General features: G+C 36.0%; 1 protein-coding gene across 3 annotated transcripts; it reads right to left on the minus strand.

Annotated features, from left to right (window-relative positions):
* Window positions 1-4,790: 4,790 nt before the first annotated feature.
* Window positions 4,791-15,062, minus strand: LOC130875565 (UDP-glucuronosyltransferase 2B1). 3 transcript variants are annotated; one of them, XM_057771571.1, is made up of 7 exons: window positions 14,718-15,062; window positions 14,339-14,372; window positions 13,322-13,470; window positions 10,454-10,585; window positions 8,924-9,011; window positions 6,706-6,925; window positions 4,791-5,070 (listed from the first exon to the last, which is right to left on the minus strand). In XM_057771571.1, exons 1-7 carry the CDS (start codon window positions 15,060-15,062, stop codon window positions 4,791-4,793), a joined length of 1,248 nt encoding a protein of 415 aa, XP_057627554.1. The 3 variants fall into 3 exon arrangements, with proteins under 3 accessions (XP_057627554.1, XP_057627553.1, XP_057627552.1); XM_057771570.1 differs by lacking the exon at window positions 14,339-14,372 and having other exon boundaries at window positions 14,591-15,062; XM_057771569.1 differs by having other exon boundaries at window positions 14,339-15,062.
* Between the last annotated feature and the right edge of the window lie 219 nt (window positions 15,063-15,281).

Raw genomic sequence — 15,281 nt, forward strand, 5'->3', positions numbered from 1 at the left:
CAAAGGAAAGCAACCGCAGCAGAACGGGAGACACTCACTGATGGAAGCGCTGATTGAAGCAATTAGGGAAGCTGGCGAAGTGGAAAAGAACCCAGTTCGGGAGTCACGTGGCACCAATCTTATTCTTAAAATATTAGGGTTCCCCCCACCCAGCGGGCTCATGGAGCAGCAAGCTCCGGCGGGTCTCCAGCGGTGCCGGGTGCTGGCTCCAGAGTCCGGCACCCGAGTGGCAGAGTTCCCAATGTGCGGCGGTTGTGAGCAGACCCATGGACACAGAAAGTAGCCATAAAAGCATTTATTAAAAGGGGAGAAAGGGAGGGAGGGAGAGAGAGAGAGAGGAGAGAGAAAGAGAGCCAGAGAAAACGCGTGTGCACGCTGAAGAAACAGAAGAGGGAAGGGAAGATGGCATGGGCAGGTCAGAGGTAATGGGAGTGGGCATGGCTTGTCCCTTAAAGGGAAAGGAAAGCACAACAATAACAGCTTCTCAAGATGGTTCCAACTTGGTTAGCTGAAATGGTGAACCGTTTTACAACGTTCTGGTTAGAACTCTAATAGGAACCGTAGAAAATCCCTACCAAATACCTACCAGACATAGTTCACACAGTCATAATGGAAGGGCATCTCAGGCTTTTCTCCCGTGTTTATTTTACAAAACATCTTTTATCCCCCCAGGTAAACCAAGGTGGATCCTCATTAATATTCTCCTTCCAGAGGACACCGGGCTAGGGAAACACCTGCAACTTAGTCACCAGCTTTGACAGACACCTCTCTCCAGGAGATCTACATTTTTAGCAAAGAAGAAAGGAGCAGCGCATCCTGGCCTTTGTTAGGCAGCTGTCTTACTTGTTTGGCAGGGTTGCATCTGCCTAGTGGCCAGGCCCATAGGGAACTAAAATGCAATTCCAAACTAGTAGACTTGGAGAGGGATTATGATCCCATTATGAAGCAACTTCTATAAAATAAAAACTGCAGTATGAAAATTAATGGGCCAATATGCCTTTAAATTCTAGATGTGCAAAGGCTAGACTTATGTGCTAACCAAGGCAGAAAGAGGGTGTTTAAAGTGAGCTTTTGAATGGGCACACCAACCTGAACCTACTTGATCTCATCAAATATGACCTTTGGTTTCTGCTCAGGATTGCTTTGAATGCAAATATTGGCAGAAAGGAGACAGAGTCTGCTTTTGCTGTCACCCATGGCCACATCAGAGGATCAGCAGGTGGCACTTGAATTCTGGAGTTTAGCACACTAGAAAAGAAGCCACCGGTGGGTGAATTTCAGATAAGCAAAACCTCAAGGACTTTGACTTCAGAATGTCTCGCTTTACCCTCTGTACCATTGCATGGCTATCATTTTTCTTTGGTAATGGCATGGTGTGAGTGGGTGTCGGGGATCACCATGGTCTTTAGTGTAGTGTGTGATTATCTCATAGAAATATCCCGTTCTATGTGACATTCTCAACTGTGAATTATTATGAAGATGATTTCCTCTTAAGTTGTACTGTTTATCTGAAGTAATGATTACATACAATAATAGTGTTAATTAATAGAATTTTGATAATTAAGGGTTTCTAGAAAATATAATAAGGAATTATGATAGAGGTTAGTTTAGTGGAAAAATTAACATAGGAAAAGGTAGGATATAGTATTGCTCCAGCACCTGATAAAACAGGGCCTGCAGAAGATAGAAAATAAGAATAAAGAAGTGTCACACAGCTAAAACTTATGAGTGTCCCTTGTGGAGCTTCATAAATGATTGTTTAGTTTAATGATTAAGAAAAACAACCACGTCCCAGGGAATGGCTTAAGTTCTTTTTGATACTGGAAAATGTGTTCACATGTTTTGGTGTATCTCATAGCTAAACAAAGCTTTAAATAATGGCTTCATGCAACTAGAAAACAAAGAAGGGATAGTTAGTTAAGGTAATTGACCTGAATGCTGAAATATGAAAAGTGAAACTATTAACCTGTTTTTCTGGCATTTATAAATATTACTGTGTATGTAAACAGTTATGACTGAAAGGCTCCTGATCTATGGCTGAAAGACACCTGGGAACCAACAAGCACCTTTCCTCCAACAAATTGGTTCGAACATGGCCAGTTAAGTCCACTTAAAACCTGAGGGAGTTTGAGAAGGAAATCTAGACACAAAAATACAGAGTTTAAGACAGCTTCTTGCTATTTTTCTGTCAGTGTGCATTAGTTCCTTTAAGAAAAGTTTTCCTGATTCAGCTGTAGCAGAAAAAAATCCCACATGGTTTTAAAACACGGCTTTCTGGGCCACACTGCCAGCACGAACTTTTTCTCTGGAGGTTCAGCTATGGAGCATTTGACTCGGGTTTGACATCTTAGAGACTCTTTTTATATCATAAAGGTAATCTTTATCTATCTATGATCAGGGTCATAAGATAGACTAACCTAGTGTTTCTTAATAAATTCATGTCATCGGCATACAGAGATCATACTACATCTTGATTCATTCTTTCCATTTCTAGAATAGCACTATCAAGTTATATCTAAATGATTTTAGATTTGGATAGTATTGTTTTTACATTTAGAATTTTATTCTACTCATGAGAAACTTATCAAGTATACCCAGATTATAGAAAAGATTATTAAATTCATTATAAAACTATTTCCTGAGTATCACATTGTTCTGTAAAGTAGGGATATCTAAAGAAGACATGATCTCTGTCCAGGGTGAGCCTAATATAGGGTGGGTGTGAACTGTCACTGAAAATACAAATGAGTGATATAGGCTTTCACAATGGTATGAACTGAGTATCATTTGTTGTTTTATTCCTGTTGTTTATGATTCCTGGATTTTTAACTAACTGGAATAGAAATGAAATCTGATGGTGGAATGATGATACATGACTATATCAGAGCAGTAGCTGATAAGACCTCCAGATAAAGTTGGAGTTGTGTGAGTCCCAGAGTCATCCTTACTTAGCTTCCTTCTTCAATGCAGGACCATCATGATGTAGGAGGGCTCAACCTGCTGTGGACAGGACAACAGGAATGGTCCCTCTTGTATCAGGTAAGCTCTGTGAACTGGACCATCCTCCATCAATCAATATCTATTCCTACAGACTTGCCAATAGAGCAGACTTTTCTCTTCGATGATTCTAGGCTTTGTCAAGTTAACAACTGAAGCTAACTGGATGGATAACTCACTACTTTCTAATTGGATTTTAGCCCCACTCCACTGGAAAGTACCTGATACCATAAACCTGATTAAAAGTCAAGACAATTCTAACTTGGAACCCACTATTGCTGTTTTGCTAAAGATCATGTTAACAAATTACATTCTAAAGGCTTATGTTAATAGCCATTGATTTGGGTTGTTCTCAGCCTTTGTTTGAAAGGTTTTTGTTGTAATGGGAACCAATCTGTAATGGACACTTACAACTCAAATGATAGAGAATGATCAGGTCCATGCTAAGGCCCAAACAATACTGTGGAAAAATGGGGAAATAATGTAAGAATTCGATGTTGAGAAGTGCTGTGGAATACTTCCTTCTTGATATGCCATAAATCAAAGGAATCTGTCAGCTTTACAGGACTGACTTAAAATCAGGAGACCAAAATTCCATAATAAATGGAGAGGAGCTCTTAATACTCCACCTGTAAATAAAGAGCTATTGGCAATTATAGATTCTAGGACATGATAAGTCATTATTATGGGGGTTGGGCAGACACTGGTTCATTGGCCATGATACAGCATTGTCACCCCCCCCACCATGAATGCATGCATGTATCTATAGACAATACTAATTGGATTTACTGGGCTATCAAAAATAAAATAATTGGACAGAATTTTGGAACTGGGACCTATTAGGTGACACCCAGTGGGAGGTAGGAATATGGTCATGAAGGATGAATTTAATGTTTCACTGAGTCTAAGTAAGAAGTTCTGAATGAATAAATTAAACAAAGTCAACAGAAGAAATTGTGAATCTGTGTGGTAATTTGAAATTTGGAATATAATATGTGGTAAGTGATGATGCGACTTAAAAACATTGTGGTCTTGTCTTCCATGTGTGCTCCATAAATGAGAGGAAATGAAACTTTTGACAGCTCAAATCTACTTAAAAGACTAAAATTAGAGTGATAATGTCGAGGTCAGTTGTGACTAAGGGATATGATGGAAAGTGAATGAATAATCTTGCCAAGTTCAGAACCTCCCAAGTAGTAGAATTTAGCAGAAGCAGGTAGGAATGTTTGTTTGAATGCCATGGAGAAATACCTCTGCTTGGAGGAGGGTGACCTTCATCACAGATCCTTTAGGAAATAAAGAATGTGAGGTCTGTGTACCGAAAAATAACCAGAAGCAATGGCTTCCCTTTTGCAAAGACAAGTTAGTCAATTTAAAAGTCTGTAATCTGAACATTATTATTTATGCATAGTAAAAACAAGAAAGGAAATTGTTCAGCAAATAAAGGCAGAGAAGGATTGGGATTTGTGAACATAACTGGTATTTAGATACATTTTCTGCCCATGTGAATTTTGCAAACCACAGGTAAGCTCAGTGAGGGTTGTTGAGGATAGCTCCTCAATTACATCAAAACACTCTAAACTGAACATATGATTTTGTTTTTATAATCCCTGAGTTCATATTTGACACTAAACCTTTCACTGTCTTACACATATGAAATACATGAAAGCAGTCTTTAGGGAAGCCCTGAAACTGTCTTGTTTTAGAGGGAAGTGATTTGCTATCACAGCCTCTTCTTGCTGGAAGCAGCCGCGAGAGGCCCATCTCTCAAGATTCTCCTGGCTTCAATGCAGCTATTCCTTTTTCTTCTTTTTACCCATGTTGGCAGTCTTATGGTAACAAAAGAGGCAACATTTTGTGATGATGAATACCACAGCTGCCACACAGGCCAACAGGAACCCAATCACATCCAGAGAATGGTACTGGAACCAGGTGAGGTCATGGAGAGCTGGGCGAAGGTGCTTGGCTCCTCTGTTGCGCATGACATACTCAATCCAGAAGACAGCTTTGTCCAAGGGCTTCACTGGTTGATCATGTTGGATTCTTGACAATCTCATGGCATTCTCTTTGTACCTGAAGGGACAATGTATACAAATAAATCAAAACGAAACTAAATTGCAGAGCTCACTAACATTTGCTGGTTTGCAAAATAAATCCCCAAAGTGACTCAAAACTAAGCACAGATTTTTCTGCTTAATGAGGTGGCATGAAGGACGGTTGAGATAGTCTCATGTAGCACAGGTTTGCTTTGAACTTGGTGTGTAGGTTACACTGACCTTGGACCACTTAATGAACTTATCTATCCACCTTCCAACTGATGGGTTTGCCCGCATACACCAGCACCTCAGTTACAAATGCTGGCTCTGATTTTGCTTTATTCCCCATAAAATATTTATTTTTAATTGGTATTTTTGCAGTTCAGCAATATTTTCCAAACTGGTAAGAGAAAATTAGCAATGAGATGTAAATCTTTTTTATGTGAGGAACATGTAACATTTGCTACTAGATCGTTAAGTGGAATATACATAGAATTGTCTTACAATTGCGTTACAGAGACAATGTGTCCTGTTGTTTATCTTCTCTCCAGTTTCAGCTTCTCCTCTCCTATCTGTTTCCTAATTTCAATCTGTAGGTAGATTCATATTTTGAAAACAGTAGAATTATGATTCTTCTTTGCATAGAACTTGAACCAGAATTCTCAACAAAATGAAAAAAAAAATCTAATCCTGTTCCTGGATTTGGAGACTGTGTAAGAACCAGCAGCATTTTCTCTTATTGTTTGACCTCTTGACTTTCTGATTAGGTACATCTATCTTCTGGTAAGCCTTGAACCTTCCAGTGGTATTCCCTGGGTATGTTATAAATTTATTATTGACTGTCATTCCAGTTGCTTTTATCTCATTGTCCAGGGTTAACATAACTTTCAACTAATAGGTTCCTTTGTTGATACCACTGACTTAGAAGCCTAAGATATTGGTTTTGAGTTCAGTGAGACTCGATATTTATTTTAGAGTGATAAAATGACCTAAACTATTCTAAGGGTTTTTGAGATGTCACATAATTGAATTTAGAACATATTTTGTCAAAACTAATCACCACAACTTCTATTGCAGGGTTGGTAGAACATGTCTTTTGTTTGAGCACTTGGGGGGCAGAGTTGGGAGGATCTCTCTGAATATGAGGTCAGCTCAGTACTACAAAATAAGATTCTGCTAAAAAAATGATGAAATAAAATAAATATTTACTAAAAGTTTCATAGCTTCAGAAAATATGGGTAAATATTTAACTGTTCTTTCATTAATTTTAAAGTTTATGATTTCTTTATTATGTATATTCTGTCATGTTTATAGTATCCTTGCAACCAATACATGTATATTTGAAACATTATTTATATATACAGAATATTTCAGACTAATCATTGTTGAAAATAGCATATATTTCAGATATGCAAAATAATTGGAATGTTTTCACAGTTATTGTCTTTTAACTGGGATTAAAATCAGTATGATTATTATAAGAATATTTCCAAATATTCTTAAGGAAGTAGTTATATATGCCAAGCATAAAGACACATGTTTTAAATCCCAGAACTCAGTAGGCTAAAGCAGGCAGATCTCTATGAGTTCAAGGCCAGTCTTGAGGTTATACAGTGAGACCCTGCCTCAAAAAAAAAAAAAGAAAGCTCAAACCAAAAATAGTTATACTCACGAAGGGTCATTAATGACAGTCCTCAAGGCAGTAAGAAGCTTTGTAGTTGACAGAGTGCTGAAGTCCACTCTAATCGCTGCTCCCTTGGCTACCATGTGGTTAATATTATCAGGTTGATCCGCAAACAATGGAATACCAACAATAGGAATGCCATGATAGATTGCTTCATAGATGCCGTTAGTTCCACCATGAGCTATAAAAGCTTTAGTTTTTGGATGACCTATAATTATAATTATTTTTGCATAATTATTTATTAAAATGTGAAAGGGAAATGAAAGATAAGGGTTCAGAGGGGGCTGTTCTCACAGAAAACATATTATTATAGCCTCAGGTTTGCAGTGAAACTGCTGTGGGCTTTCATAGTAAGAAGCTCTTCAGTGAGCTTAAGAGGTAAGAGAAGATTATTTGGAAGAAGTACTATGGGTCTTAAGATGTGCAAAAGTGAAAACAAGATTGTCATATAAGAAAATAAAAGGACGATTGTGGGTAAAAAATTCAGTGGGAAAAAGTTCATGTGGTTAGTTTTATTTTACCAGGTATGAGTTTCCCCTGAGGTTCTGACCATAGAGAAGAACTCACTTTTCGAACCAGTGTAATTTCTAATTGCATTTGAAATCTTTATCCTTATACCCACCTGTAAGTGTAGCTCTCAGCTCCAATCAAAGAATCTTATTTTTGCAGCAGAGAAAGACCATTATAGAAAGTCAAAGTTGTCAAAATGCAGAGAACAACTAACCTTGAGGCATAAATCTCCAAATAATACATTTATAATACATCCCTCCTCTATGTATTCAGAGAACATTTCAGAAGAGGGGATGGAAATAGTGTAAGAATCATAGGACAAAGTCATATGCTCTGAGATTGAATCTTCTTATAGTACAGGGAGACTGCAACCGTTGAATCTCAATTTTATGGTGGCCGAAACAAGATCAGTACATTGAATATAATAGTTGACATGCCAATGTAAAGTTGGAAAATTTCACAGTGCCTTGTTCCCAGATGAAGAGGCACAGACCCTTAATAACTGCTGAGACTCACTTTTCCCCAGGGATGACCCCAAATTTGTTATCCAAAACCAAATGGTGAGTCCAAAAAATATAATATAACAGGAATACTGAATGGACTCAGCATTTTGTATTTGTATATTTATTTGTATGTACAAATACAATAATAACAAGAAGAAAGAAAAAATGTGGTTGAGTGGGAGAAAGAGGATAGATCTGAGATGAATTAAGGTAAATGGAGTTGATGGTTTAATTTGAATAAAATATATTGTGCAAAGTTTTTATTAAAACATTACACTAAAACTCAAAAAGCAATTAGACTATGTATATAGAAATAGTTGTGACAGTGGGTCTGGTACGTGTAGTGTATAGTCACTAGGATGGTGAATAGTGTAATCTAAGGCCGATCAATCTACAGTTTTTTATGAAATACATTAGCCCTTTTGTAATGATATTTGTTTGTAATCTAACAAATAAAGCATGCCTGAAGATCAGAGTGTGGAGCTAAGTCACTAGTTAGCCAGAGAGGCCAGACAGTGGTGGTACACACCTTTAATCCCAGCACATGCCTCTAAACTCAACACTAGGGGAAGGTAGACAGGAAGGGATATGGCTGGGTGGAGGGAGAAGTAGGAGGAGAGAGGATCTGAGAGGCAGTCTGAAGATTTAGTCTGAGTCTGAGCATGCAGTCTGAGGATGCATTGAGACAAGATTGTCCCTTCAGTTTGAGAATTGGTAGAAGTAAGAACTTTAGTGGCTGGATGCTCTGGTTCTCTGATCCTTCAGTTTCCACCTCTGATAGCTGACTCTAAATTTTTATTAATAAGATCAATTAGAATTCCCACTACACACTTTGTGGTATAGATAGTACATTTGTTTGCAAAGAAAACGCAAAGTCAGTGTTGAAACAGGAAGGGCTCATAGTCTCAGTGGCATTTGAAATATTTCTGTAGCAGAATAAAAGGTAATGAAAAAATGAAAAAACAGAAGACAAAGAGGAAATTCATACATACTCTGGATGATTCTAAGGGTAGTTATAGCTGAAGTTAAGATACTCAGATTCTAGACATAGAGAAGATGATTTTGAATAACAAAATGGTAACATTTATAGGCAGTTCTTTTCCATTTTGTATTTATGAAAATAAATATATTTGCTTTGTTTTTTACTATCTTCAATATCTGTTGTTCTCTTTCTTTATTGACCTTTGCCTTACCAAGAAGGTCATTCTGGGGGATCCACTTGTACAGCCGAGTATTGGATGCTAAGGTGTCTGGTTTCTTACCATCGAATCTCCACAGAACCTGATACACATAGAAAATACCTTATTGAATTATAGAAATTCCAACTCCTTGGTATATTTTGATTCTGGAGAATTAAGGACATTATTCAGTTGAATATTATTCAGATGATTGCTGATGAAATTAAGAGGGGATTTTAAAATAATATGAGATGTTAAAAGACTGAAATAAATAATACATTTTCTGTATACAGCTTTATAATAACTTGAGCATCATATTTAATCATATTAATTTATGCAGGTTTGATGATTAGTGACAAATTTAAGCCTACATGAATTTTTTAGTAAATTAATATAATCTTGATTGGGAAAACTGCAGACAATTAGTAATAATTTATGATTATGTATATAGTATGTATAATCCTAGGTCTTATTTTACAAATTCAATATTAATTTATATTTTTTGAATCATGAACACATAATTTTACCAATATTCCCATCTTCCTTACACTATTCATTATAATAGGTTTATTTTGATGCATAAAATATCATATTGACATAATTTACTATTCTGATTAATAATTTCTTTCTTACTAGGAAGTGTATTTACTTAGTTTCAGATGAATCTTTAAGGACTGCCCAAGGAAAATATTAATAGGAAAATTTTAAGCATGGTTTCTATTGCTTTAAATACATTTCATGTCTAGTACCTAACTGAGTACTGAAATACAGCAATCCCTACAAACTTGAATATAAATAGTCTGTCTTCACCTAATATATGCTCTGTGTTTGATAAAAGAAAAGAAATTATGTTTACATAAAATATATCTTGATGAATAGGAAAAATCATTATCAAATAATAGGGTAAATGTTGCTCACAAACAGCCAAAGATGGATGCTTTCAGAAAGTGAGTCAACCATACAAAAATCTGTGGAGTGAGGAGCTGCTAGATTCTTCCTGTGCCAATACTGACTTATTCCTGAGTCCATCGTGAATTCCTTTCTCTTTCCCCAACGAGAAAGAAATGTTCAACTGATGTTCTAGAAGCAGAGTTCCTGTAGATACATTTACAATCTTATAATCCTGGGCTTGTTTCAGGGTCATGGACTATTTTCATCCTTTTTTTTTTTTTTTTTTTAAATTGTTTCCTACATCAGCCATTGGGAAGATCTTTTTCCCACCTCTTTCTTTACAAACATTTTTGTTTCATCTTATGTATTTGGGTGTTTTGCCTGCATGTAATTCTGTGCATTATAAAGCATGCCTTCTGGAGATCTGAAGAACATTTAGATTCCATGGAACTTGAGTTGGGGACAGTTGTGAGCTACTATATAAGTGCTAGAAATCAAACTCAGGCTCTCTAGAAGAAGAGCCAGTGCTCTTAGCCCCTAAGTCATCTCTTCAGCTCTAAGATAATATTTCTTATTATTTTATATCCTCCTTTTACTTTTCACACAGGAATTTTCCTTTCTAAATTCTTTCAGCATTCAGTAGACTTAGCTCACCTTTTGTGGAAGCTGGGCAAAAGCAGATGCAACTATATTGGCCTTTTCAGATGATATGTTTTTAACCATTGAACCCAGAGAAAACACCACAATACCATGTTCTCCAGAACTCTGAACAAAGTCTTCCATTTCCTACAAAAAAAAAGATGTGACATCACAAATGAATGACAGCATGGGAAGCATTGTCTAAAGGACTGAGACAGACTTTATAAGAGGAAATAATGTAATAACTGGAGTTACCTTAAGATTTCCTTTGCTTTGCTACTCAATATTTGTCGAAAGCACATTTGTACTATAGTGCAAATGACCAAAATAAGTAAATTAGAGATAAAAAAGTAATGTTGCTAGAGATGTCACTAAAATTTAGATGATCATTAGGAAAGATCACACAAAGAAGAGGCAGAAATATTGTAAAAGCCAGAAGGGATGGATGATTTCCCAGTGTCTTCCAGGCACAGTAAGAGTGATGAACATATAAACTTCAGAGGTTATGGCAACACACATAAAACCGGCACAGGTTCAAGCCAGATGAGGTTTCAGCACTGATAGTTGAAAATGGACATGGACTTCCATTTCTAATTAAGAAGTTATTTGTAATTGACACCTGACAGCAAAGGGGAAAAGACAGCTCTCTCCAATGGAGTGTTCACTGAGTAAATCACCCATAAGTATTTGGTCAACAAAAAATAAACCACATGATTTTTTTCATTTGCTGGCTTTGTCTTTCAATTTGTTTTTCTTGGGCATTTTTGGTCTTACTGATTTTTAGTTCACCGCTTTTATTTTTATTTTTGTGATCGTTCTCTCTCTCAGCAATCATAAGTCCTGTGCAAGCTTAAGCAAGACAAGATCATAGCATGGGAAGGAGAGGCAGACATGAATTTCTACCCTTAGTTAAGGAATCACTAGCAACTGATGGCTGCTGAGCGAGGTGGTGTCATTTTTTTAAAATAATATTGCCCCTGGTATGCTGATGACCTCCAGTAGAAGGTCATACTTGCAAGAGTACTTAAGAAGCACAGACTAGAAGGGTGTAAAAAAGAAAAAAAAAAACCCACACAATCAGTTTGGGTAAGGATGAGAGGTAGATTTGGGAGAAGTTGGGAGAACTGAATATGATCCAAAAAAAATCTGTATAAATTTTTTTTAAATAGCCAGTAAAAAGAAAACAAACATAAACCGAGTAAGAGAAATAAGCTTACAACTCTTCTATAATTCTGACAAATGAGTTCAAATTGTACATGCAAGTTGGAGATGGCCCTTTTAAAGAATGTTACAGAAAATTGCATTTACCTGCACAAACAAGTTGAAAATAGAATCCTCTCTCATTCTGAAAATTTTACTCAAATTGGATGAAAATTGGAACTGAAAGTTCAAATCCCTTTAAGAAAACTCCAGGACATTGAAAAAGACAGTAATTTATTGATTAGAACCCCATCAGCCCAGGAAATAAATTGGGAATTAACAAATGGGACTACTCCATAGGAAAAGCTTCTGAACAACACAGAAAATTATCATCAAAATGAAGAGACTCTTTAAAAACTGGGAGAAAAATCTAAAACATGTCCAGAGTGTAGATGAATTTAAAAACTCTAAACACCAAAAGAAAAAGAATTCATTCAACATAGACAAATGATTCAAATGAGATATTTCTCAGTAGAGGTACATGTAACCTATAATTATATGAAAAATATTTTAATAGTTTTAGCTATTAGGAAAATGAAACTCAAAATATGTTGATAGTCCATCATAATCCAGTAAGCATGAATGTTACAAAAATTAAAACAATAGCAAATACTCCCACAGACATTATGGAAATCAAGAATTCATATATTTACTGTAGATAGGATTGTGAAATGATGCCAATATGAAAAACATAAAGTTCTTCATACAAATAACATTTGCTCTAAATGGACGGTTCAGTTATGCCATTCTAGGATGATAAATATGAGAGAAATAGTCACAAGGGCAAAAAGTCCACATAACGATGTTTATTATAGCACTGTTCACAATGCTCAAATATAGAACTAGCTTAAATAGTCTTCAACTGACAAGTGTGTAAAAGAGTGTTAGCATATATACATAATTGTGTTTTACCCAGATAGTAAAAATATTAGGACTGTATAATTTTCAGGAAAATAGTTATTAATTAGAGGACACCATGTTAATCAACAAGCCAGACTCATCAAAACGTCAATGTAGAAAGACTATAACAAAGTGGAGATGGACAAGAGGACATGTGAGACACTCCTAGATGTAGCTTTCCAGCACTGTCTGTCTCACCACCTTCCTGCTTAGCTGAGTGTGGAGTTTTTGACAACAGTTCTTGCAATTGTCTGCAGGCTTTTATCCTTCTCCCTTTTATTCTTTCATCTAACCCTATACACTGGCCAGGTCACTGTACCTATGTAAGGATTTTAGGACAGTTCTTGTCCTAACATATCTGTCCCTCTCTGATAACACAATACACAACATTTATTATACTGTATATATTTCTTCATGCTTATAATCTATTCAAGTAGAATATAAATTCTCTCTGTTAGAGAAATTTATTATTGTTTTTTAGGTTTTCAACATATGTCTTTGGCATTTATTCTATGTTCTCGAATAGAGTACAAATTCCTTTTTATGAGTTACATAAATGTCCTTAAGTCACTGACCACATTCTAAAAGGATTTGACATTTTTCTTAACAGTAGTGAGACAGAGACATGTGTTAAAGTATCAAAATAATGTATATGTCAATTGGCAGAGAGTTCTAATCCACTTTTTAAATCTCTCATGAAACCAAACATCTTGAAAGAGTGGTTTAGAATTGTTTCTGTGAAAAAGACAAAGCAATTTATCAAAGGAAATAATATAGGGTTACCTTAGGCAATGGTTTGGCTGGTTTGCAGTGGAGTCCTCCAACAAAGTCAAAGTTAGGTAGAAGTGGGTGGGGAAATTGCAAATCCCAATAGGTTCGAATGAGCCATATATCTGCTTTTCCGATCATCTCAGATAATGTTGTGGGTCTCCCTACATCACAAAAACAAGTAAAAATATACAAAGATAAAAGGATTTTGCCTGGTATATAGCATGTGATTTCTGGAGATAAGTTGAAATAAAGTTGACAACAATTTAAAATATTTCACGTGTCCTTTACAGATTTTTGAAGCTAGTTTCTTGATCTTTGTTTCTTCAAATGCACTGTGATAATCTGTAACGTGTGACTAAATTCCTTTTAACTCCTGCTCTACTGGGTTCATCATAAGGCACTAGCAATACTAACAGTTGTATGTGTGAAAGTTACATCTTGATATTTTCCATTAAAAATTAACATTTAAGTTATTTTTGGTCTTAATTTGGATGCTATTTCTATTTAATGTAAAGGTATTAAAACAATAAAAATATCTGTATTTTGTAGCAAAATTTTAAGCTTTAATTCATAAGTTTTATGCATCCAAGAAGTCTTAAACTCTACCTTTCATGATATTCTGGATAAATGTTTTAATTTGTAAGTGAAGTAACTTTTATAAAGGAACATATTTTCTTCAGTGCTACATAGATATTCATAGAAGTGAATTATTTATCCTTAGTGTATATATTTACAGTCACTAAAGCATTCAATGAAACCTAGAGTTTCTTATACTAAGACAAACAGAATAAAATGATACCAAGACAAATCTTTGTTTCAGTTTGCAAAGTTAGTAATTTCTGGAGTGTCCTGAACAACTCTACAGCTGGCCTGCCTTGTTTGGAGGCTATTTTACTTTATCAACTTACAATTAGCAACCTCATTCTATGACTTTATATTCCACCCCCCCCCCCCCGCCACACACACACACACTCATATTCAAAGATGTAACAAGCCAGGATTTCTGTATAGCAGTGAAAGACAGTTTACCTAGGGCTTCACTGTAAAACTGACTCCAGGACTTCTCATTAAATGTTTGAAACCAAAAGTCAAAGTACAGCACTTGCAACATATTCTCCACCCTTTCCACAAATGTCATGTGGTCACTAAATTCTGAGAGAACCACAGGCACATAGGAAGGAGGGAGTGTAAGACCCCCGCTGTACTTTTCAATTTTGTATCCAGGACAGAAGCGAAGACTGTACACTAAAGGTGTCTTAAGCAGTTCGGCCAGCAGCTCACCACAGGGACCAATAGCATCAGCAAGAATGACATCAAACTTAGATTCTTGGAGTTTTTTCATAAGACTCTTGTTCCAAACTATAGCTTTGCAAAAGCTTTCAATAACATCAGAATATTGATTAAAGACTTCTTCCATCTTTGAGTAATATGTCCAAAAGGAGTATTTTTGAAAGTCATATGTCCATTCAGCTATCCATGATTGAAACATATATTGAAGCTCCTCTTTACTCACAGGTACAGGGTAAATCTCAAAATTAATAGAAGAGTCACTGCTAGGATCAATAAGGATGGAAGCTGAAGATGTCAAAACAGTCACTTCATGACCTTTCTGCACAAGTTCATCCACAATTATTTTTATATTTATCCAATGGCTGTATTCTGTGGGCCACACCAGCACTTTCCCACAAGTTCCAAGTCTAAAGTAGCATATCAGCTGAATCAACAGAAAAACTGAAATCTGTTTCAAAGACATTTCGCTGAAATAGAAGACTTTTGACATCTATCATTCTTCACAAATTTTCATGCTTTTATACAAAGCTGAATCAATCAAGAAGTTAACATGTAACTGCAAAACACATCGATGAATTGATAAGCCTGGTGGTGTAATGTCATGTGTAAATACAAACATGAAACATGAACTCAAGGCTAACAAAGTTTGTTTGTCCCCTTTTCTTTGGGTGCCTGATACTAT

This window comes from Chionomys nivalis, chromosome 6 (assembly GCF_950005125.1).
Source record: "Chionomys nivalis chromosome 6, mChiNiv1.1, whole genome shotgun sequence".
Classification (NCBI taxonomy): domain Eukaryota; kingdom Metazoa; phylum Chordata; class Mammalia; order Rodentia; family Cricetidae; genus Chionomys; species Chionomys nivalis.